Source organism: Schistocerca gregaria, chromosome 9 (assembly GCF_023897955.1).
Source record: "Schistocerca gregaria isolate iqSchGreg1 chromosome 9, iqSchGreg1.2, whole genome shotgun sequence".
NCBI lineage: Eukaryota > Metazoa > Arthropoda > Insecta > Orthoptera > Acrididae > Schistocerca > Schistocerca gregaria.
In genome coordinates this window covers 27,652,735-27,679,078 of record NC_064928.1, presented here as the reverse complement: position 1 = coordinate 27,679,078, position 26,344 = coordinate 27,652,735, and the positions used below count along the sequence as shown (strand labels likewise).

General features: G+C 42.0%; 1 protein-coding gene across 3 annotated transcripts in view; it reads left to right on the top strand.

The window, feature by feature from the left end:
• The window catches only part of LOC126291557 (zinc finger protein ZFP2-like), a 180,733-nt gene that overhangs the window by 20,063 nt on the left and 134,326 nt on the right, over positions 1 to 26,344 (top strand). For all 3 annotated transcript variants that reach the window (XR_007551814.1, XR_007551813.1, XM_049985069.1), the window contains exon 5: positions 15,814 to 16,458. Coding sequence is in view for 1 of the 3 variants with exons in the window: in XM_049985069.1 (XP_049841026.1) it covers positions 15,814 to 16,458 (645 nt within the window). In the remaining 2 variants the exon portion in view is untranslated. The remainder of the gene's footprint in view (positions 1 to 15,813; positions 16,459 to 26,344) is intronic.

The following is a 26,344-nucleotide window of genomic DNA, read 5'->3' as shown; positions in this document are numbered from 1 at the left end:
AATCTGAAAATCATGGTAATGCATGCATACATTTTTGAGATTTTTACAGTTTTGCACTGACTAGCTGCCCCATCACTGAGGTATTTTGCAAAATGTATGTGAGGCGGCTTGTTTTTCACATATGCCATGACAGTGTGAATGTGGGCGTGAACTTCAATGGCATCATGAATTAAACAGTCACTACAAACGCACAGCTTCATGACAGACACATCACCTGATTCACCTCTATTGTAAATCGCAAATGGCTGGAGAGTTGTTTGACTGTTATCCGAATGATATCCTTGAATAGCATCTTGAACTATAAACACATTATTTTCAGAAAAGTCTAGTACTACTATAATTTCATCTTGTTTCAAATTGTCCTTACAAAACTGGAGATAAGCTGATTGTGCTGTTGCTGTGACGCTGTGTGTGGTCGTTTGACTGTTTTTTGACAACACATTTCAACAAAATCTTCCACTGTACTTTGCTTTGTTTAAAGACTTGTGTGATCAATGTGTGTCCATTGTTTATAAGAAACAAGTTCATCATCATCATCATCATCATCATCATCATCCATAAGGTGTTCACCATACAGTTTGTTATTAATGTGTTCTGCAAGATTTGCCTTACCAGGACACTTTTCACACCTGTGTATCATGCACTTGTAGGAACTGATGTCGCACACTAGCAGCTTCATTGCACCTTTGTAATCCAGACCAGAATCCTTTATAGCAGGAAACATCAGCTTAGCTTTTTGATGGGTCTCACATACACAAACATTGTGTGCACCCTTGCACTTACAGGCACAACCCATTTTCGCTGAAGATTGAAAAAAGACGATAAACCTACTTTGGTATTGGGATACTTTTCGTTGAATTCTTCATATAATTCTGATATGTTGCATAGCAACAGTCTTTTTTGCATCTGTACACGTACATTTCCCATTTTCACTGTTACATAGTCTTTTTTTCCAGACATTATTTGGCTGTATTCATTATTTTCATAAAACTCCAACACTAGCAACTCAATTGCTTACCCTGAGCCTGCTGAAGTTGTGGAAGCACTCCTTGAGTTGCTTTTATTTTCCTAGCTTGCTTTACCATATATGTAGAAACATTGAATTCCTTTGCAGTGTAGTCAAGAAGACTAGATGGAAGGTGCAAGGGTAAGAATAACTACTTTTTTTCTGGTGTGTGGATATGGCACAATTTTGTCCAAATCGGAGCATTTCTGGCACAATTTCTGTTCCTTTGGAGCAGATAGTTCTTCCTCTTCCACCATTAGTGTGTCAGCTATTTTGTGTTTTAATTCCATTTGAGCTTCTTGTAGTTTTCTTCTACTATAGATGGGACTGTCTCTTTTCCCAACATTGTGTGTCTTCATGGGAAACAAACCAAGAGCAGTCACTGAAGTATTTAATTGCTCATCCACTGTGGATGTAGGTGGCTGATACTCTTAGTCACTGTCATGTAAATTATCAGAATATTCTTCATTTTTTAGCAGTGTAACACACCTGGAACATAACTTTTGTCCTGGTTTCATAAGTCCCATGCACTAATTCACTTTCAATACTGATTTTATATGAATTTCTCTAAGGCTACACTTCACTGTCTTCTTATGAATCCGAAATGGATCAAAACAACTTCTTTGTAGGAAAGAATACTTATCCATAAACACTTTCATATGATGATAACAAACACTAAAGTTTCCTGGAACTGTACTTCTTGTGCCCACAGGGTGTATCCCGTTTCTCCATAGCAACAAATCTTGGTGCGATTCATCCAGATCATACAGTACACAGCGAATGCCACATTTTGTTCCATATGTTGTTTTATGACATTCAGATGCTTGTGCTCTACGAATACTGCAACTTGTTTTAACAAAAGCACCACTAGTACACTCTTGTGCCTCGATGCTGACTTTCAACAACAGTAGTGACCAGTCTGAACTAGAATCTTAAAAACACGAGTAACCTGTAATTGTTGCTAGTTTCCTTTGTTGTTTCTGCCTAACAAAGACTCATTCTGTCCCTGAAAACTGGCATTGCTTAACTTTCTGTTGCCTAATGGTTCCCAATAATTGCTGCAGCTTTATCTGAAACAAGCTGTCTGCATCATCACTATTACTTGCTAAATAGTGTTAAAAGGAATGTAACCAAATACATCTCTGTCAACTTTTATTGTACCCAAATACCTTTCAATAACAAGTTGAAATTTTGCCACATATTATATTATGATCTTCTTATGCAGTGTTTGAAATTTGGCTTGGATATCACTTGTCCCTTTTGTGCTACCACACTTAGAAGATCCATGTTTTACAGGTAATTTTTCCAATTTTTCTATTTTTGTGTGCATGTAACTCTGTTTGTGAGACTCATACGGGCAAGATGAGTTCTGTGTGTGTTTAGGCCACATTAAGCGTACCACAAAAAAAGTTATACCCTTTTTGAGTGAATTATATTTGGCATAGAGGACACCTACAACATGTATCTTTTAACATATTACATTTTTTAAAATTACATTTTGGAATTTTTTATTTACCCTCAGAAATATGTTGTTGGTGTTTTGATTCATAGTGTGTGTTCTCTAAGTGGATGTTACTGGGTTGTAAAAATTTCACTGGACTGTGCGAAATAGTTCCAAAGTTATTAAGACCTGAAGTTGGGTCTGAAGATAGATTGCCAGATGCGGGTTGCAATTTCCGAGTCACACCACCTTCTTCCACAAGCCATAATTCTGCAACTAATTGGCAGGGGAACTTAAAAATTTGTACGTGAGTGTTCCACTCTTGGTAGCATTGGTGCGCTAAATTTCAGCCAAACCTGAGACTATCAGCTGCAACAATTTTGCAAATTGGTTGAATTAACATGGAATGACCCACATGATGATATGATGTAGACTTTGAAGAGAAGTAAAGTAAAAACTTTTCTTGGTTTTAAAGACTCATGGTTTAAAAATATTTTTGTGGACATATCAAAATGCGTACAAAGAACATAAGGATTTCCTAGCTTTTATTATTAGAAATATGTAGCCTATGACACAGACTATAATGTTCAACACTTTGGCCAATGAGAAGTTAAGCTTTTCCCAGTGTGTTGTGTGCTCTAATTACTCACGAGAATGCAGCCGGATAAATTTGTCAAAAACTCCAATATTTGCACAAGTATTTTCAAGGCACGAATTGGAAAATGTCTTAAAATGAAAGGGACAGTTACCTTTGGAGATATCAGTGGTTTTCAACATTATTGATCAGCATTTGGTAGAGTTATTTACAGAAGACAGTTAATTGTTTGCTTGTTAATGGATCATAAATGCATTCTCCCACTATAACGTTGTAAGAATAATGCCTGTCGACACCAAAAAATATGAGAACATACAGATGATTTTTATGATAGTCTTTTGCAGTAGTCTGTGCCTCCAGTAATTCTTTTTTATGCATAGTGAGTTACACTGAACTGCATTGAAATGCACCCACATACATGCGTTATATATATTTTTAAAAAGTTGATGGAGTAGAAGCAGTTATCAAACAAATATAATGATTTCGGTTTGAGTTTGAACTTAGTTTGTTGTGTATTCCACTTATACTTATAATGTAGCCCAAATTGCAATAAATGGCAATTATTGCAACCATTTTTGATGATCTTGTCGCTAGATAGTTGTCATTTTGAGAAAAATTGCACTTGAAGTCTTCACTTAGCTACATCTGCTGTTCCGACGTCACACGGACGATTGCAGTAGACACAACCTCAAGAGGTGAAGTAAGATTTCTCTCCTGTAGATGACTGACTGAAATCGATTTTAAAATTTATTATTCTCTCATAGATTGTAACATAAAATACAATTTACTGAATGCAAATGAACCTGGTTGTTGTCTGCAGCAACACAATTGGCAATGTGGACATTGTCTGCCTGCTCTCTGTTGCCACACATGACCAGACCTCTCCCCTCCACGCTTTCCTATCTCTCCGCGTTTATGTGTGGAAGCGTGGTCATACGTGACACAGACTACAGGAGAGGTTGCTTACCACTGCGAAGCACTGGAACTTCAGCAACAGCCACTATGCCAGACGGTGCTTTCTTGGTAGCGCCCATGAAGAGAGCCCTTGATTGGAGTAGGTGGTATCAGGGCAGATTCTTTGCACATGGGCATTAGTTCTGTCTCATCTGGACTATGATTGTAAAGTTTATGGGTCAGCTGCCCCTTCCATGCTGCTTCTCTTGTACCTAGTTCACTATCGTGGTATATGTTTAGCCAGTGGTGCCTTTTACACTAGCCCTGTCGATGACCTTCTACCTGTTGCTGGGACCTCTCCCATTTCAATTTACCCCCCTTCCGGGGGCTTGCCACCCTTTGGCGGGTTTGTGCTTGGCGTTTGGCTATCAGGAGGCCCCGGCCTCTGCGGCACTTTTTCCCTTCCGTGCTGTATGTCTGTCTTCTTGCTATTCTTTTTCCCTTGGGGAACACGTCTGGAGTATTATTGGGAATATTCTGCATTCTGTCGCTGACCTGTGAACAGTCTACATTTTCCTTTTGGCTCCCTTTTTCCTTCTTTGTTTTTCTTCTCCTCTCGTTCCTCTGCTTCGGCATTTGAGGATCCTCTTTTTTTCTTCTTCCTCCCTGTGAGCTCCTGAAGGCCTGCCCACGTGTCTGATGTGTAAAAAGGTGACCGGGTAACACGTAATTCCCAGCCCCGTGTCAACAGGTAGGTTTTGCACGTACCACCTGGTGCGGGCCAGGTCCAGGGAGGGGTGATTACCTGAGCTGTAGCCTTCCCAAATTGCCCATCGGTCCCTCCATCAGGTGTTTGGGAGGTATGAGCGGTCACCTAAGGCGTGCACCCCCTCGTGAAGGGGGCCTCTACTCGAAGGAGCACATCCTCAGAAGCTGGCAATCGTGGGGGATTTCCTCACGACGAGTCAGTCATCCTGTCTATCGATGTCGACAAAATGTAAATGTAATCGGGCTACTGATTCGAAGACCCTTCCCGCTGCATTGCATTTCCTAGTGGTATCACATAATGAAGATGGTCAATCCTTTGCCACGGTCAATCCGTTTATTTTTCAGAAAGGTGTTGATGCCATTGCTGGCCCTGTGAAATCCTGCTCTCGTTTACAGAATGGCACTTTGCTTTTGGAGACAGCTTCTGATTTTCAAACACGACAACTACTTGCTGCCTCATTTCTCCATGCCTACCCTGTTCGTGTCGAGGCACTTAGAACTTTGAATTCTTCCCGCGGTGTAATTTTCATCGGGCGCTTGACGGTCTAACCGAGGCTGAAATACAATCTTACCTCTCCGATCAGGGTGTCATTGCTGTCCATTGAGTAATGAAAAAGGTGGATTCTTCCTTGGTGCCCAACTGCACTCTTTTCCTCACCTTTGATAGGGTGATGCTCTCATCCAAGATTAACGCAGGCTGTGAAATCGTCACAGTCTGGCCGCACATTCTGAATCCGATGCACTGCTCACAAGCTACTGGCTAGTCACAAACCCTGTGTTCTCCCGTCTGACACTTATAGTTCAGTTCTTGTTACCCCTCGCTCCACAAAAGACGTGGCCACGCAGTCGTGCAACCTCAGATTTGGCTTTGAGATTGTGAAGTCGCCCACTGTCGAGGTAGTGTCACTCTCCTCCTGTCCCACTGTGCGACAAACTGTATGAATTTCTGGCAGCGCAAATGGTTTCTACCACCCGCTCTACATCTTGGGCCTGTTGCCCTTCCATTCGTTGACACTATGAAATTTCTGTGGCTCATGCTCAATAGGCAATTCTCTTGGTACTCCGATGCCTCTTACCTGGAAGCCCGCTGTACGCAGTCCCTCAGTGTCGTACATGTCATCAATGCCACTTCTTGGGATGCTGATTGAACCACCCTCCTCCGTTTGTACCTGTCTCTTGTCCGTTCGAAACTCGACTATGGATGCTTTGTTTAGGCATCTGCACACCCTTCCTTTTTATGCCATCTCAACACTATCAGTAATCATAGCATCCGTTTGACCTCGAGCGCCTTTAACACCAGCCAGGTTGAGAGTCTGGATACTGAAGCTGCTGAACTACCACTGTGCTACCACCGTGACTTCCTCCTCGGCACGTACGGATGCTGTTTGTCATGCGTTGCCACCCGTCCTATGCTGTCTCCTTTGATGATTCCTTAGATCGTTAGTATGGGGCTCGTCCCTCTTCTCTGTTATCTCCTGGAGTTCGCTTTCACCACTTGCTATGGTGGCTTAACTTCACACTACCTGCAACTTTCCCAGTGGGTGTAAAGCCTTCACCACCTTCATTCGCTTCCTAAGGCCACTACTCCAGCCTCGGTCTATTGCCTTCAGTTTCACAACCTTCATATGGAACTTAGTGATAGTATCTTTGTATACACTGATGGCTCTCGACTGACAGTGGGGTCGGGTGTGCCATCGTCATTGGCATCTTGATATCGGTTTCCGGTACACTCCTCAGTATTTACAGGTGAGCTTTACGCCTTGTATCAGGCGCCTTGTATCCGACAACACAGCCTTCCCAATTATGTCCTGTGCTCAGGCTCCCTCAGTGCCCTCCAAAGTCTCTGTGCCCTGCACACTGCTCATCCCTTAGTGCAGCGGGTCCAGAAAATCTGTCACTTCCTCATTCTTGGTGGAGCCAGTGCTGTGTTTCTGTGGGTCTCTGGTCATGTCGGCCTGCCAGGAAACGAGGCCGCTGACACTGCTGCCGAGGCGGAAGTCCTCCTACCTCAGCCCGCGAGTACGTTTATTCCCTCCGATGATCTCTGTGTTGCCATCTGTGAGGAGGTGGTGTCCCTTTGGCATCCGCAGTGGTCCTCCCTTCACAGGAATAAGCTTTGGCTTATTAAGCATATCCCAGCACCTTGAACGACCTCCTCTCGTCCCTCCCACCATGACAGATTATTTCAACTCAGCTGTGTATTGGGCATTGCCTTTTTAGCCATAGTCATTTGCTCAGTGGAGCTGCTCCACCACTTTGTACGCATTGCACCCAAATTTTAACTATCTGCCTCTTCCTGCTGGAATGCCTTTTTTTTCCGTTCGAGCTTGCATTTGCCATCTGATTTATCAGCTGTTTTAGCGAGTGACGTGTGAGCTGTCAACCGCGATTTACTTTTTATCTGCCGAAACAATATGGCAAAGGCCATTTAATTTTTAGTTTTTGACCTCCTTTTTTGTATGATGGTTTTTTAGCCCTTTTTCCACATGCCTTCTTTAGCTGTCTCCTATTCTGTCCATTAGGACTGACATATAATCGTGTCCCTCATCTCTGTGTTTGTGTTCGCTAGTTTTGACTTGGATGCCTATGACCCCAGTTATTTTTTGTGCCCTAAAACCAAACAAAACAAACATTTCAATTTAGTTGTCCCAACTCAAGGTTTCCTATGCCACCACTGTTCACTCTTTCTCTGTTCACCTCTTCTATTCTTTTCACATCTTGGGCTGTCGTCCTCCCAGTGCCCATCCTCAGGTGGGGTTTAGCAGTTGGCTTTTTTAATCTGCATAGCAAAAGCACCACACGTGAAAATACTTCAGGACAGAAGGGCATAGATGAGCTGGGATGATGAGCAAACCTTTCCACTCCAGTGGATTGTAGTTCCTTTTATTCAGTGCTTCTTTTATTAGTCAGAATTCTCCTTTGGTTGGTTACTCTTTCTTCAAGGCTTCTGTTATTTTCAGCAGTGTTGGTTCCTCAGCAGCAGTGTGATTTAATGCAGCGACCACTGGGATTTCATCTACATTGATAATTTTCGCCAAAGAATTCCTCGAAAGGCAGTCGGCATCCTTGTGTTTGCGTTTGCTTTTGGGAGATTGTACTTCAAGGGCCTCGGTGCCCATTTTACCAGTGGACCCGACGGATACTTCAGGATAGTCAGTCAACACAATGATCGGTGGTCCATCACAATGGCAAATGGTTTGGCAGAGAAATATGACCGGAACTTGTTGATGGGTCAGACAACTTTGAGGCGCACTTTCTCAGTTGTAGAGTACTAATCTTGGACTTGGAGAGTACTCTGGAAGCATAAGGTATCATGTTTTTACCACATTACTGAAGTTGCACTAAGGTTGTATCTGTCTCATAACTGCTGAAATCATCGTGAAGTTCTGTATTTGTATTCTCATTGGACATTGCTAGGATCGGAGAAAAGACACAAACAAAAGTATGTCCAAGATCTGCGCTGTGACAGATGTGAAAGGAGATGCTGTGGACGGAGTGAGTGGCAGCTTGTATTAGTGTCTTGGGGGGAGGGAGGGGGGCAGAAGTGGAAGAAATCAAGCACAATTTCTTATGAAACAAAGTCATTGGAGAAGTGTGTTTATTAATCACTGAATACACTAGTGCTACCATTTTGTAATAGGTACATACTGTATACAGTGCAAAACCAAGAAAGCATAGTTTGTGTGAGACTCATTCATATTATTTTACTTCTAGGCAGATAATGTTCATAGGCATGTAAATACTTTAATAGTGAATTGAAGGTACGACACTGCAGGAAACATGTGGAACCTAGAAGAGTGGTCTGGAATTTTCAGTTGCCAAGAGAGTAGCAGTGAATGGTGAGATAATTCTGAGAGTACAGTAAAAGTGTCCCTGGGCACACCTGCTACTAGTCAGTATCCATTATGTCACAGCCTGCCCCCCCCCCCCCCCCCCCCCCAACTTCTCCCTCCCCCGGCTTGCTGAGTGCACCCTTGCATTGAATCAATGCCTATATGCAAGCAAGTGCAAACACTGAAATACAAACTAGAAGTATTAGAGAGAAAAACTGTGGTTCTAAAAAGAAACCCACAAAGCTAATAATTAAGCAATGGCCAAATAAATTGCCTAAAAAGAGTATTTGACCACCCTCGCAACTTGTCCAGTCTATCGGCACACCCTGAAGGGCATTTCCTGTTAGGTAGAGTGTGCATTGTTGCTTTGCTACAGGTATGACTGTTAAAGAACAAAGAGAAAAAAAGTGAGTCTATATACAAAACACATGCAAGGTCCCTGTAAACAAAAAGTTTGTCAAATTTTACTATGTTTGCCAAATATTTGACTGTATGGTGGTGCTTAGTGTGTTTGTCAAACATAGAGCATGTTTGACATGTTTGCAAGAAATTGTGGTTGACGAAAAATTTGACAAGATGGTAGACATTGTTTATGTTGATGTTTTGCTACATATGTTTAATCAAAAATATTTTTATTACAATTTATCTCACTGTAAGCTAGAAACAAAATATCACTGGCAGTTACCAAAATGGTAGTGGTGTCATCTTGCCCAGCCATACGTTACACAGGAAGAGGTATGCATAACATCCAAGAAGGAGTCCAATAAAGTAAAAAAAAATAAAAAATAAAAAAAAATAAAAAAAATGAAATTATGAGGTTCTTCCAAGGATAATGTTCCCGTGTCATTTGATAAGCGAGAAGAGAAGAATAAATCTTTGCATACTTATTTTTCAATGAGAAGGTGAAGTAACTCTAAAATAGTTATTAAAAGTTTCACTGTCCATTCACAGAAAGTGATGTAACCATCTGGCTCTGAATGTAAAATTTCCTTAACAGATTTTTGTGTGTATATTTCTCTTTCAATTTAAACCATTCCCTGGGCCATTGTCTTATTTTCATTTATTTCTTCTTCTTCTTCTTCTTCTTCCTCCTCCTCTTCTTCTTTAAAAAATGCTGTCAGAGTTAATGTTTAGAGAGACTTTATCAGCATTTTTAGCAATTCCCAGTAGTGTCAGAATGCAACATACATGAACAGCATTGCTTCAAAAGTGCGGTTAAACAGACAAACTTTGTTGATACATGTACAGGATCCTTTGACAGATCTGTGGCTCAATAAGAGCAAATTCGATGAGAAAAGTTTGATAGTTGACAAGGGCCTTTACAGGTCTCGTTTGACAGGGGAGAGACAAGTAATTGACTGTGGTCTTCTGGTAGGAACCACCCTGGTATTTGCCTGAAACAATTTAAGGGAAACATAGAACATGTAAACCAGTATGGTCAGATCCTATCAATTACAAGATCAGTCTTTTTAACTTCATTTGGTTTATATAGTGTACAATATTACTTTATAAAGATATTATTTAATAATGTAAGAAACTAGTACTACAAGGCATTCATTTATCAATCTGAGTCACTGCTCTTACTCCACTCACTGTCTACTAACATTGCGACCATGGTAAAGATGTTTGATTTCCATTTTGTGTATCACAACTTCTCCTATGCCTGCCTTAAAAAAACAACTGTGTCGGCATCTCTCTGTAATAAGTGAGATACTGAGTTCAGAATGAGGATAAGACGTATGTGTAACCCATTGCAGAGATTTGACCAAAATAATTATTATTATTGTTTAGGATGGTGACTGGGATACAGGGAAAATGGAAGAGTTTGACAGTTGGGGATGAATGCAAGTTGCAAATTAGAAAAAAAATTCTTGCTTTTATTGCAGTCTGAGGTTTACATTAGCACCCTCCAGGGCGCACATACTTATGCTATGTATCAGTCGCAGGCAGCAAGGGTGGATGGCCAAAAGTGAAAAGATATTAGAAAGGAACAGTAGTATCTGAAGAGCCAAGGTTGAATAGTAGACAGAGGTTCAGACAAAAATTAAGAGAGAGACAGGCAGACAATATATTGGAATGCAAAAGAGGCAAGGCCAGTGCACAAGATAGGAGTTATAGATAACTTAAACCTGAATACAAGAGAGTGAAATTCAGAAGTCTCTATCCACAGGCAGTTGCGGAAGGCAGTCACGTAGGATCTGTTCTGTTCCTCGTGATGGGTTACTATAAGCTCTGTATTCCCCTTAGACCTTGATCAATGAATTCAGTACGTATGTCGTGACATGTGGAAGTGGGTTGAACAATTGGGTACTGAACGTAAGATTACCCCCCCCCCCCCCCTCCCCCCTTATGGCACGCCGTTCTTTGGCGGGTTCTTGCTTGGCTTCCACGGGGCCCCAGCCTTTGCAGCATCTTTTCCCTTCTGTGCTGCATGTCTGCCCTCTTGCTATTCTTTTTCCTCTCCCTTGGGGAACATGTCTCGGGTGCTTTTGGGAATGTTCTACATTTTCTGTAGGTGACATAAGAAGTCTCACCACTGTTTTTTGTTTCTTTTTTTTCTTTCTTTGTTCCCCTTGTCCTGTCCTTCCTCCGCTTCGGCATTTGAGACTCCTCTTTCTCTTCTTCCTTCCTCCCTGTGTGCATCTGAAGGCTGGCCTATTTGTCTGCCATGTAACAAGAGACTGGGTAACACGTAATTCCCAGCCTCAGGTCAACAGGTAGGGTTCGCACATAACCCCTGGTACCACAGGCCGTGCCCAAGGAGGTGTGATTGCCTGAGCAGCTACCTTCCCAAATTGCCAGTTGGTCCCTCTGTCAGGTGTTCGGAGGTGTGAACAATTACCTAAGGCATGTGTGCCCCCTTCTGCAGGGGGTCTGCAGTTGGAAGGAACGCGCCATTGGAGATGCTGGCAGTCATGTGAGATTCTCGTAATGAGCCAATCATCTTCATAGTCAATGTCTATCAAACATAAACGGAATGAGGCAAACAATTCAGAGACCCTCCCAGCTGCACCATGATTCCTTGTGGTTTCATCTACTGAAGACAGTCAGTCCTTCGCTACGATAAATCCATTTATTGTTCAGAAAGGTGTTGATGGAATTTCTGGCCCTGTTAAATCCTGCTTGATTACACAATGGCACTTTGCTTTTGCAGTTGACTACTGGTCCTGAAGCACAACAACTGCTTGCAGTTTCGCTCCTCCATGATCATCCTGCTCATGTTGAGGTCCATTGAATACTGACTTCTTCCCATGGTATATTTACACTAGGGTGCTAGGTGGTCTGAAGCAAAGGACAGACGGAATACTCCCACGAGGGCTTCTTATGTCCCTCCAGCCAACAAACAACTGAGTCTTCCTCTGCCAACTGGAAGGCTCCAAGAAGTCAAAGGCAAATGGTCTACTCCTTCGCTGACTCGGAGATCCTCTTTGACAGTGTCGCCATGCGGTACGCTCGCCCAGCCGACCTCCATGTTGCTGGTGCACAACATCAACTGTTTTTGTGCCCTGGACTCTGCATATCAACAGAAGGAGAGTGCCAATGCCTCTGTAGATCTCGTGGAGCAGGATCCTCTAGCCCTTGTTCTCTATAGCAGTGAGTCTTTAAAGCTGGCACTTGGCAGCCACCGAGGTGACACCCCTCGATTTTATCCCTCGTCCTCTTTCCTTGTTATGGCTCTTCTTCAATGGAACATTCGTGGCCTTCGATCAAACAAAGTGGATTTACACGGCCACTCTTAGAATCCCAGTGTCTGCTTGTTCTCTGCCTCCAGGAAACAAAATTGCATCCTCACAACTGCTTGAGCCCTTGCGTTTCTTCCTGGTCCATAGTAACCCCCAAGGTCTGGATTCCATTTCATAGGCAGTCATACTGCTCATAAGGGATGTCATTCGTAGTCAACACATCTCCCTGACTACCCGCTTTCAAGCTGTTGCAGTTCACCGTTTCATTCCTCACACGAAATTTTCTCTTTGTACTGTTTACATTCCTCAGTCATTCGATGTCACCAGGGCAGATTTCTTCCAGCTTATTAGGCAGCTACCTCACCCCCTTTCTGCTGCTTGGTGAGACAAATGTGCACCATCCCCTTTGGGGTTCTCCCAGAACCTGTCAGAGAGGTGCCCTCGTGGCTGACCTTCTCAAACAAGTTAACCTCCTCTGCCTTAACACAAGAGCAGCCATGTTCCTTTCAGACCTCTCACACACCTATTCCCATTTGGACCTATCCTTCTGCACTGGCCAGCCTGCCCATAGTCTAGAGTGGCCCATTCTCTCTGACATACTCGAGCCACCATTTCCCGTCTGTTATCCATTTTCTGACTCCTATCCCACCTACATGCACACCCAAATGGCAGTTTACTAAGGCTGACTGGAGGCTTTACTCTTCCCCGGTGACCTTCGATGAACAACATTTCTCCAGTTGTTATGACCAGGTGGAATATCCTTACCACCACAGAACGTTCAATTCCTCGCACTGCCTCTTTACCACACCGTGTCCCGGTCTCTTGGTGGACTGCGGCATGCCCTGACACAATTTGCGTGCAGAGATGTGCTCTCCGCATTTTTATCTGTCATCCTACGATGGAAAACTGCATTCATTATAAACAGATGTGTGCACTGTGTCGTTGCGTTGTTTGGGATAGCAGAAAAGCTAGCTGGCTTGCATTCAGTAGTTTGTTTAACAGTTTCACTCCCTCTTTCGTCATGTGGGCCAACCTCCGTCTTCTCTCTGAACCCAGATCTGTTCCCCAATTTCTGCCCGATCGTACCTGGTGATGTAGTGCATCCTACTGCTGTCTCCAACGTCACGGGCTGCCATTTTGTGGAGATTTCGAGCTCCTCCCACTGTCAACCTGCCTTTCTCCATTGGAAACGAGTGGAGGTGGCTCTGGCGATACACCTCTGCTCTCAGAACTGTGAGTGCTACAATATTGCTTTCACTATGAGGGAGCTACATCATGCTCTCACTTCATCCTGATCCCGAAATGGTTTTCTGCAGAAATCCCAGACTGTGGCCATGTTTTTCGATTTGGAGAAAGCCTGTGGCACCTGCTGGAGGACTGGTATCCTACACTTAGGGCTTCTGTGGCTACGTGCCCCGTTTCCTTTTCTTCAGGAATTTGTAAAAGACCGGGTTTTCACGGTATGTGTGGGTTCTGTCTTGTTGGGCACCTTTATCCAGGAAAATTGTGTGCCGCAGGGTTCCGTCCTGAATGTCGTCCTCTTTGCTGTTCCCATTAACTCTATAATGACATGTCTTGTGCCGGGCATCTCCAGCTCCCTTTTCGTTGACAGTTTTGCTATCTAACGAATGCAGTTCTGCACGGACCTGTCTCATCGAGCAGCATCTTCAGTGATGTATCGATCGCTTTTACTTGTGGAGCATTGCCAGTGGCTTTTGTTTTTTCACTGACAAAACCCTCTGTACGAATTTCTGGTGCCGCAGTTATTTTCTTCTGGCAATATTTTTCTTCCACTGTCTTTACATTTTGGGTCTTTTGCTCTTCCATTTGTTTAAGCTACAAAATTCCTGGGGCTCATGCTTGACAGGAAACTTTCTTGGTCCTCCCACCTGGCAGCCCACTGCCTACGGTCCGTCAATGTCCTACGTGTCCTCAGTGGTATTCCCTGGGGAGCAGATCGTACCACCCTCCACCATTTGTACTGGTCCCTTACCCATTCTAGACAATGGGTGTTTCTTACACTAGCCCGGTGGCGAATGTATGCGGAAGCTGCCAAATTACCACTGTCCTACCGTCATGACTTTCTCCTCGGCAGATGTGCGTGCCGTTTGTCTGCCTTGCGTGGCCACCCGTCCTATGCCGCCTCCTTCGATGACTCCTTTGATCATCACTATAAGGTGCGTCCCTCTCGTCTGTTACCTCATGGAGTTTGCACTTGGCTCTCGCTCCGGCAACTTAACTTCACACTACTTGCCACTTTCCCAGTGGGCGTGAAGCCGTCACCGCCTGGATTTCGTGCAGCGGCCTTAATTCGCTTCCTAAGGACACTACTGCAGCCTCGCTCACCATCAGTTTAACGATCTTAGTGTGGAATTGTGCAATAGCACCTTTATGTACACTGGTGGCTCTGAGTGACAGTGGTGTTGGGTGTGCCTTCATAATTGGCACAGGTGCTTCTGGAACACTGCTCAGTATTTACAGCAGTTTTTCACCCTGTATCAGGCCATGCAGAGGATCTGGAGACACAGGCTTTTCAATTGCATTATCTGCTCCAACTCGCTCAGTACCCTTCAAAGCCACCATGTGCTGTACACTGCCCGTCCCGTAGTGCAGCGGGTCTAGGAAAACTCACTTTCTTGTTCTTGATGGGGCCACTGTGATATTTATGTGGGTTTCTGGTCATCTCATTCTGACAGGAAACGAAGCAGCTGACACTGTTGCCAAGGCAGCAGTCCTCATACCTCAGCTCGCTGGTTCTTCTATTCTCTCCGACAATCTCTGTGTTGCTGTCTGCCAGCAAGTGGTGTCCCTTCGGTACCAGCACTTGTCCTCCCTCTACAGGATCAAACTCCGGGTTATTGAGCCTCTCCCAGTGGCTCGGATGACCTCCTCTCGGTGCTCTTGCTGTGAGGAGATAATTTTAGCTAGGTTGCGCATCAGGCACTGTCTTTTTAGTCATTGCCATTTGTTAAGTGGTGCTCCCCCACCACTTCGTACTCATTGCGCTCTACTTTTGACAGTCCACCATTTCCTGACAGAATGCCACTTTTTTAACATCTTACATTCTCGTTTGCACTTGATGCACGAGTTATCTGCCTTTCTAGCAAACGATACTTGGGTTGTCAACAGCGTTTTACCTTTTATCCATTGTAGCAATATGGCAAAGGCCGTATAATTTTCTAGTTCGGGACCTCCATTTCCCTGTGGTGTATTTTATAGACCTTTCTCTAGATCCATGTTTTAGCTGTGTTCTTGTCAGTCGTTTTGGATTAATGTGTAGTCGTTTTTAACTCCTCTCTTTGTCTTCGTGTTCTACAGTTTTGACATGGGCATGTATGACCCTAGTTGTTTTCGCACCATAAACAAAACAAACATCAGATTTTGGGGAAAACTGAAAGATCATCAAATATCTATTTTTAGGGGTTCATTTTGCTGCAACTTGAGGTTGTACCAAATTATAGTGTGGAAAAGTGTAATTTTAAATGACAGATTATTATTATTATTATTATTATTATTATTATTATTATTTTTATTTTCTGGTGTCAATTTTAACTAGAATTTATAACAAACTTTGTGTTTTTCTTATTATTCAGTGTGAAGCTGACATTTGAAGATGTATCCAATTCGAGAGCCCAGCACGTTGAGCTGTCACCAAATGATGTTGGCTTTTCGAGGACAGTGAATACGGGATACAAAGTACCAAATGAAGAGTCTCCTTTTGCGAAAGGAGAATGTGAAGACCGTGCCGTGCTCCATACGGTCGCTGTTGAGGAAGAGGGAAATTCAGACCCGGAAGAGGAAGGCTCTGAGGATGCGGAAAGCGAGGAGCAGATGGCGACGTGCGACACGTGCCGGAAAGGTTTCCCCTCGATGAAGGCGATGGTAGGCCACACTTGCAAGGCGGCTGATGTGGTCGCCAGGGAGGGCGCCGCGCTGCCGCCCAATGCGTGTGCCGCCTGTGGGGAAGTGCTGGCGACTGCGGAGCTGGCACGCCGGCACCTGCACTCGCAGGAGTGTCCGCGCAACCGGCAGCTGCCCGGCGGCAGAGCCAGGGATGTGGCCGAACCGGGGAAGTTCGCCTGTGACCGGTGCCCGGCGCGGTACGGTCGTCGCAGCCATCTACTGCGCCACCTGCGTGTCCATAGTGGCATCAAGCCCTTCTCCTGCTCCACCTGTGGTAAAGCATTCCTGGACCCCAGCTCTCTCAAGGCCCACGAAGCCACACACACGGATGACAGGTACTTTTTTAATTGTTTTATGTATTTGTGTATTTTCTATGGATCCATACAGTGATGAGATCATACATAATTTTTTTATGTATTTGTGTATGGAAACCAGGGAAATATCAAGGAAATTTCTAAAAAAAAGGAAAAATCTCGTTTTTTGTCTCAGTAGATGAAGTAGATGAAATGGTTTGTTTACTGAGATGCCATGCACTGTTGCTGGCTGGACACAGCTGAGAACATGCCCTGCTTCCCTACTCCCTCATTCTTATTGCTTCTCCCCTTTGTACCACTCCCCTCAGCTTGCAGTCAGTGTTGCCACCACTTCTTGCTGCTAGCCTAGTAGCTGCTGACGAGAGGCATGAGGAGTGGTTCGTTTCAATCTGATTTGGGAGTGGTTCATTTGGATCGGATTCTCAGAGATTGTTGGTGCAGCGACTGGAGACAGCAGTCGTGAGTGCATAAGTTGTGCCTGAGTGAGTGTGTGAATGTGTGTGCGCTTTCATTTTCTGACCAAGGCTGTGGCCGAAAATTGAGTTGTGAGAGTGTGATTGTCTTTTCTACAGTTCTGTCTGCAGCTCAGCGGTCATCTTTACAGTGAGTTGTTACCCATCCTCATTAGTACTGATCCTCAGAGTATTTGCACAAGTTATCTGTTGCACGGATTGATCACGGCAATCTCACTTGATCAGCATCCTGTCTGTGACACGTGAATAGCTGGCCGTATGAGTGGATTCCTGCGACGGGCCAAAACTGCAGACCCTGTCTGCGGGTATCTCTTAACGGATCAGGCGTGCCATTATGAAGCTCATCATTTCCCACCAACGTGCAGGCCATGCACGTCGGATGTAGTCTCACCAATCTGTCTGCAGGCCGGGTCTCTTTGTGTGTGCATAATGCGGTGGATTTTCATGGTTTATCTGTGGACCCAGGACTGAGATGCTCCTCGGTAAGCCAGAGGGCGTGGGTTATGGATTTCAGAAATGTCTCAGCACATTGTACAGTTTGCCATTTTATAGACTTTTATTTATTGTAGTACATTTTTTCACTTTGAGAGTAGTTTATATATAAGAAAGTATGGACAATAAAAAGAAGAAAATTGTGGCAGTCACTGGCAGTTTGTATGCTATATACTCATATACTTCTCAAAAGAAAATTCACACAATACCTATAAAATAATAGATATAACACAGGGGGTAATAACCAAACATAGTAGAACCAACATTTTATTGACGATCACCTATTGTTTTGGTTTACACAACTTTCCCCTGCCTTATACACTTCTTTCAAGAGGCCTACTTTTTCTGAGGTTATTTCTGAAATCGGAGAACGTGTTTTAAATCTGGTTTGCGAGTCCAAGGAAATACATATTTTTGTGAGCAGATGTGTTTCGTTTTATTGAAGTACAATAATAACAGTGGTATTAATGAAACACACATACCATTTGGCTTGCTTTCTCGATCGAAAAACAGTTCATTACAAAAGATGTTGATGTTAATTGTTAAGATTTTTGCTCACGTGGGAGAGAAATACAGAAGTCCTTGCATTTTTTGCCAACTTATATCTTTATTGACCTTTGAGATCTCAAAATTTGTCAGGGAAAAATGCTAAAACTTATCTGGAAATGAGGGAAATATCAGAAAATTTCACTTGGGGAAACTTGTGCCAACTCTGATTATGATTACATATGCTTAAATCTATAGAATTGATCATAAGGATCTCAGTTTCAGGAGATGGTTGTGCAAAAACTATGAGACATTTAGAAAATACACACGTCTCCAAGTTTTAAACTGATATTGTGGGAGCTTAATATTTATGAAGCAGTAAACACTACATTTACATTTACATCTACATACGTACTCTGCAATACATCATATGGTGCGTGACGGAGGGTACCTCGTACCACAACTAGCATCTTCTCTCCCTGTTCCACTCCCAAACAGAACGAGCCCTAATCTTTCTTATCTTTGTGGTCTTTCCGCGAAACATAAGTTGCCGGCAGTAAAATTGTACTGCACTCAGCCTCAGATGCTGGTTCTCTAAATTTCCTCAGTAGCGATTCACGAAAAGAATGCCTCCTTTCCTCCAGAGACTCCCACCCGAGTTCCTGAAGCATTTCTGTAACACTCGCATGATGATCAAACCTACCAGCTACAAATCTAGCAGCCTGCCTCTGAGTTGCTTCTATGTCCTCCCTCAATCCAACCTGACAGGGATCCCAAACACTCGAGCAATACTCAAGAATAGGTCGTATTAGTGTTTTATAAGTGGTCTCCTTTACAGATGAACCACATCTTTCCAAAATTCTACCAATGAACCGAAGACGACTATCCGCCTTCCCCACAACTGCCATTACATGCTTGTCCCACTTCATATCGCTCCCAAATATTTAATCGACATGTCTGTGTCAAGCGCTACACTACTAATGGGGTATTCAAACATTGCGGGATTCTTTTTCCTATTCATCTGCATTAATTTACATTTATCTGTATTTAGAGTTAGCTGCCATTCTTTACACCAATCACAAATCCTGTCCAAGTCTATGTGATAGGTCAAGTCTAATATGATACTTAGACTCTTTCCATTCCATCTCCAGATGTAACGCTCAATATTGAAGCCATGTTAATTAGTCTTGCAACTTTTCCAAATTAATTGGCCTTGGAGGCAGGAATGTGTGATCTTTGATGTAACTTCATAAGAATCAATCACACAGAGTTGTCAGGTGACCGTGGGAGCCACTGAAGGAGAGGAGAGTCACAATGCGAAGCACATCCAATCCGATGCTGAGGCAGTTAGCCATTGAGGTAATTGTGCACACTGGGAGGAAAGTGTGGTGGGATACCGCCGTGTTGCAAAATGACGCTTCCATTATCGTGTTGCAATTGTGGCATAAGCCGTTGCTGGAGCATGTTCGGGTACGTGAAACCAATCAGTATCTTAATTTCATCTGCAGTATTTTGGCATCCAAAGACAGTTTCTTTTACTTTTTGGATCGCCTTTATTTGTTGCTTTCGGTTAATCGGCTCCTCAGGATCCTCCCTCAAAGCTGCACGTCAAAACAATACGTCCACCACTCATAACTGTACAAAAGCATGCCAGAGACCAAAGTTCCATCCATTTCTATTTTTGTTATTATAGTGTTTTCTTTCTTTTAGTGATTTGCCAAATGTAATTGTAACTGATTTTCCAAATTGCACCCTTCTTCTTATTCCCTCAGTGCAGGAACTGCTTTCTGTCATCACAGATCCTAAAATATGTATTTTACTGATTTCCTCAGCGATTTTTCCATCACCATTTATTTTCATTCCTTTGAAATTTTTTTTGTTTGCTTCAAATTTGGTTGTTGTCGAGATGCTCCAATTTTGATTCCAGGTTACAGACAACAATATCAAAATTGCTAATTTTCTTTCTAGTAACTGTGACTGTGATAATAAGTTGGCAGATGAAGGCTTCTTTTTTTTAATTCCTTATTTCCGTGGAGATACAAACATTTCATATTGGAAGTTACAGTGTGAGGGGAGATATTTTGTTATCCATAAGAAACTGGATTACCACTTTTTTATAAATCATTGTATGCCAATTAATATTACTTTGTGACTGACATTCCAATGATTCGAGTGATAGAGGCCAGCCACTAGTCAGACGCAATTCTTTCTCTAGCAACATGTGCTGGCTGGATTGCCTGTTTTGTAGGCGTGTACAGCACTTTGTGAAGCGTGGCTGACTGCACACTGGCAGTACTCCTCCCTCCATTGCAGTCTGTGAGTCACAAAGTAATTTTTAATGCAGTATACTACATTACGAAGAAATGCAACAAAAATATTATATATTTATTGATAACTAGCGAAGCACCTGCTGCTTCTCTTGTGTAGCCCGTGTGGTCTGCACAGATTTGTTTGTTTTTTCTTGAATTAAATTTTTTTGTTGTTCACAAATTGTAACATATTCTACACTTTTCATGCTTATTGAGGCTATAGAGGCAGGGTCTTCTCTGGATCGACTTGTGACCGTAAACCAGTTCTGGTAGCTGGAGTCCAAGATTTTTGATAATTATGCCTTTTGTAGTCTTGTGAAAATATTTCACCCCCTAACACCTTTCTTTATATCTAACTGAGAAATGAAATACCAATTTTCATACATTTAGCTTTAAACATTTTTTTAAGATAACGAAATATTTTCTTAAATGTTTGCACCCTCTAAGGGGTTGAATTTGGAAGAAGGAAAAAAAAATTTAACTTGTAGTCTATTTTTTTTCAATTTTTAACAGAAAAGCCAAAATGCACATTTTCTTAGATTTAGCTTTGAAAATATATTTGTAATGAAATAATTTCATTCTTTTTTCATCCCCTATTTCATTTCATTAGGCAGCTGAATTTTCAAAATCGCTGAAAGATACATTTTTTATTGGTAACCGAGACATCAAATACCAATTTTCATAGATGTAGCTTTAATAGTACTTTAGTAGCTCTTTAATAATGATTTATTTTCAGAAAACTTTCGCCCACTATTTCACTCCCATAGGGTTAGGTTTCTAAAAATGCTGAAACAGGAATTTCTTTGAAACTTCCTGGCAGATTAAAACGGTGCGGCGGACCGAGACTCGAAATCGGGACCTTTGCCTTTTGCGGGCAAGTGCTCTACCATCTGAGCTACCCAAGCACGACTCACGCCCCGTCCTCACAGCCTTACCTCTGCCAGAACCTCGTCTCCTACCTTGCAAACTTTACAGAAGCTCTCCTGCGATCCTATATGGCCTATGTAGAAGCAGTTGCAGTCCAAACATTCAATTTTGTGCACACATGTGTGATGAAGTGGGTTTCATGTGCTGATATTGTGGGGTAACTTCTGTCTAATCTTGTTTTCTGTGATAAAGGATATGTTTACGTCTTTTTGTTTCAAGACACTTGCAATCTGATATGAAATGTTACCTAGAAAGGGGATTGTGTGGAAGATATTGTTTTCTTTTTTTTTGTTTTTTGTGAGGTGATTGCTTTGCCGCTATTGAGTGTTTCATGATGTCAACTATGGAGCTGTTGCAACAATTTGCAAATAGCCCTTTGTTTGGTTATTTCAATTTCTTGTTCATATTTGTCTTCAGATAGTGGTGTTTTGGATAGCTCTATTGATCACGTACTGGAATGCTGCTATTTTTGGGGGATATGGGGTGACAAGAGGAGCTGTGGATTGTAGTGTGTTGTGGTGGGCTTCCAAGAGATTTCAAACAGATGTCTGTTATTCTTTATTCTAATGATTGAATAACTGGTTCAACTCATTGATGTCAGCTTTTGTGCCATTGGTTAAAATGATATCATCTACATATCTGCAGTAGTAGATGATATTTTTGGGGAGGTGCTGATTGGAGTCGTCTTCTATATTACTTATGAATATTTCACTTAACAAACCGGAAAGGTTTGAGCCTATTGCCAAGCCGTCTGTTTGTAGATTTTATTGTTAAACTTAAAATAGTTGTGTGAAAGGGTGAATTTGAGCAGGTCCATTAGTTCAGTAATGTGAGTTGAAGGGATTTTTTTGTGCTTTTGTAGGTTAGCATTAATGATCTGTAACATTTGATCTATTGGCTCAGAGGAATAAAGATTTTGTATATCAAATGAGGCAAGTGTGGCTCATTCAGGAACTTCCATGTTTTTGACATGTTGTGTAAATTCTGCTGTGTTTTCAACTGTTCTCTCGTTATTGAATGTGTATGTTTCTTCAAGAATTTTGAAGAGCATTTTGTTGAGTTTGAATGTTGGGCTGTTCCTACAGTTCACTATAGGCCTGATGGGGGTCCCATTTTTGTGTGTCTTTAGTTGTGATCTAAGGCAAGGGGCTTCTGGGCTCATTGTTACAATATTTCTTTTTTCTTGGATGGTGAGTAGGAAGCTGATGATGTTTGAAATGTGTTCAACCTCTTTGTGTATTCTGGCAGTTGGATCTTTATGTATTTCTGTTATGTTGCTGGTTTCGAAAAAGTCTATAGTTTTTTCTATTTATGGTTCTCTGTTAATTACAACAGTTGTATTACCCTTATCAGCTCTTACAATTATTGCATTATTCACGTTTAGTTTAGTCTTAATGGTACGTGTAAGGGCTTCTTCTCTTTCTTGGTATGCCGGGAATGGTTTTGCAATTTCCTTCTCAATAATTTCATTAATTTTGTGTCAGGCTGCTATTCTGTCATTTTGCTTCTGTCCGTAAACACGATGGCAGAACTAAAAAAACACATCAGCAGTAGCCACCCACCTGCATGAAACAAAACACTATGTTAACAACACAACAGCATCCTAAACATTCAACCTAAAGGCAGAAAACTAGACACTCCAGATATACGAGGGCTAGTCAAAAATTATCTACACTTTTCATTCTACCATTTATTAACATGTTAACATGACATAAGCAACGGTCAATGAGCTTACGTATTCCTTCCAAATAAAAGGTTTTTGGTTGTCTGTGAAGCCAATTTTGCACCACATTTTGCTCGTCCATATCTGAGGCAAATCTGCGACCACACGTACCATCTTTGGTCCAAACAAGTGAAAGTCACTGGGAGCGAGGTCTGGGCTGTAGGGAGGGTGTTCCAATACCTTGAATTTCATCTTGTTGATGGTTTTAATAGTGTGACGCGGCATGTGAGACTGTACTTTGTCATGCAACACCACCACCACCACCACCACCACCACCACCACCACCACCTTCTTCGACAGCAAACCTTGGGATTTGGTGCAAATTGCTGGCTTCAGTTTTTTTTCCAGCAATTCACTATACTCCGCACTGTTGATAGTCGTCCCCTTTGCCATGAACTCTGCAAGTATGGACGCCTGTGAGTCCCAAAAAAATGGTTAACATAACCTTTCCTGTGGATGACCCAATCTTGAATTTTTTCCTCTTCAGCGATCCAGGGTGTTTCCACTGCATACTCTGACATTTTGACTCAGGCTCATAGTGATACACCTGTGTTTCATATCCGGTGACAATTCTGCTAAAAAATGCATCACCTTTGTTGTTGGAGTAAGTGAGCAAGTGTTGACAGACCCTAACACAGGTGAGCTTATGGTCGTCGGTAAGCTCTTTTGGTACCCATCACGCACAGATCTTACGGAAACTGAGGTTGTGGAGGATGATGTGATGGGCGGAGCCGTGGCTGATGTACAAAGCAGATGCTACCTCATTGACATTGATTCGCCAGAACCATCTCTCGAGCTTTCTGAATGTTGTGATCCGTAGTGGAGGTTGATGACCATCCCACTTCCTCTTCATGATTACACTTGTTCAACCACTTTTAAATTTCTCAATCCACAAAAGCCCAGATTTACATGATAGTGTACTTCTTTTATATTGCAATGATAGTCTGTGATGAATGTCTGCCCCCTTTGACACTGTCCAACCAGAGGAGTTGGATCACTGCCCATTGTTCTTCCTCTTTGGTGCACACTTCTAATGTAGCTGTCGTACTATATCTTCAAGAGAAGGAAGAACAATGGCCAAAATAAGATCAAACTGTCACAGCATTACTACTACAGTATAACAATGACATGTGTGAGGACAGAAGACAGTATGTGAAAATGTAATGAATGTTATGGCAAAAGTGTAGATAATTATTGACTCACCCACATTCAAACACCAAACGAAACAACTTGAATCCATCTTAAATGACAAAAATGACTACAATAGTATCATCTATGTTTTCAGAAAACACACACACACACACACACACACACACACACACACACACACACACACTCACATGTGCATCTTACTATTTTCCATAAATATTTAATTATGTTACCATGACATTCCCCAAATGTACAAGGGATTGATCTCATGTACAAATATACCATCACACCAACAGCTTGTCCCCCCCCCCCCCCCCCCTCCCTGTCAGCTTGAAACTATATGTACATCAATTAATGGCACAAACTCCATCTGCATATTTTAAAGCATTAACCAATGTATTACCCCAAACTTTACAAGTTATTACGTGTAACAGATGTATCTTAAGAACCCCTGCTTTGGAAAGTTTGATCCCTTCTAATCACTCTGTACACCATCTCTCTCCCTCTCACTTTCTCTTTCCCTTGCTCTGCACCCGGCCTTTCATTTCTATCTGTGAACCCCAACCAAAATTGTTGTTTGTGTACAGTGTTAATACTGTAACCAACATAATTATTGTACTTAAAGGTTGCAACATGTCACCTCATTATATAAACGAACATGAACTTTAAGCTTTATAAACTTGACAAAATCAGATTTATATACGACCTCAAATATTTATTCCAAGACATGCCCCCCCCCCCCCCCCCCGCCAAAAAAAAAAAAAAAAAAAAAAAAAAAATGGTGGGGGGCGTAAGAAAGAAAATCTCTTCTGTCTTATGATTCTTGCACCTAATAGTTTCCCGACATCATATTTGTTTACAAAATATGACAGTATACATGTGATGTGTTACGGCAGTCAAAGGAACCTGTGACCTTTGGAGATACTATATTTTACTTATTTTATTTTTACCGCTCGATATACATTTAGTTTTTTGTCAAAAGAAACCCAAAACTGTGTTCTGAAATAGTGTTTGTTTTCTTCCACTAGACAGCACCACACGTCATGCTAACAAATGTAAATCCACCTGATGAGGGAAGTATAAATCTTTGAAATGCGTCGTGGAGATAAATAAACAGTAACTGGTAACAGTAAACTTGTTGTTTCATTGAATGTCAATAATGGTCATGGTAAAGCCTAACCTTTAAGTGATGCACACTTTGCCCAGTGATCCTCCAAGTTTTTCATGCTGTCAAACTGCGCAAAATACTCGTTGATTGTAACTATCACTCCTCATTTTATGAAAATTTCTTTCCAACAGGTTAGAGACCAGGAGGATGTCACTTGGGGCTAAGTCTGGTTAATAGAGTGGATGAGGAACCAGTCCAAAGCCAAATTTGTGCACTTTCATTACTTATGCATGGAGGAACATTATCCTGGTGAAAGAACACTTTTTGTATGCCATTCTTGGTCTTTTTTTCAGCCAACACAGGTTTCAGATGATCCGACCATGAAGCATAATAGGATCCAGTTTATGGCTCTGCCTTTCTCCAAGTAATCTATGTGGATTATTTCATGGGAATCCCAAAAAAACAGTTGTCTTCGCCTTTTTTGGTGCACTTTTTTCAGCCTTTTTCCATTGATTTTACTGCCAATTTGAATGTGATGTGTAATAATGGATCCAGATTTCCGCAAGTCAGAAAGTGTTGCAGATTGTTATTGAACATTACCAGTCATTGTTAATCTTCGGTGTTGTCTGATCATGTTCAAATGCAGTATTCTAAAAGTAAATGGTCTTCAGTGATGGTGCAAAGTCCGCATGAGCTTCATACAATTCTGGTTTAATTTGTGCGGCAGTCCAACCCTTCAAATGAAAATGGTTAATAACGGCACAAAATTTGGTTTTCTCCATTTTCAGTCACAGTTGACACATTGACTAATTCAGATGGCTGTCAACAATGAACTGTAGACTGTACATTGTTGAAATTCTTTTATGTGATCCTTGGAATAATCAAGCTTACCAGCCACGAAGGTGCAACAATAATGTTCCTTTCTTTCGTGGAAATTAACCAGACTTGTCAAACCATCCTCATAAGTAGATTATTAAGTCCTTTGTGTCTTGATCAATAGATTTTTTTCAAACTTGTAAATATTTTAGTGTATAAATAAAAATGATTTAATCATATGCGAAAAGATTCTCAATGAAAAAAGAATAAAAAGAAGCAAAACCTAAAAATGAATATAACACAATGATTAAAATTATACAGCAATGGATTAGAAATGAGGAAAAAATTTAAACCAATTAACTGAGTGAAAATAATGATTCCTTTCTTTCGTGGAAATTAACCAGACTTGTCAAACCATCCTCAT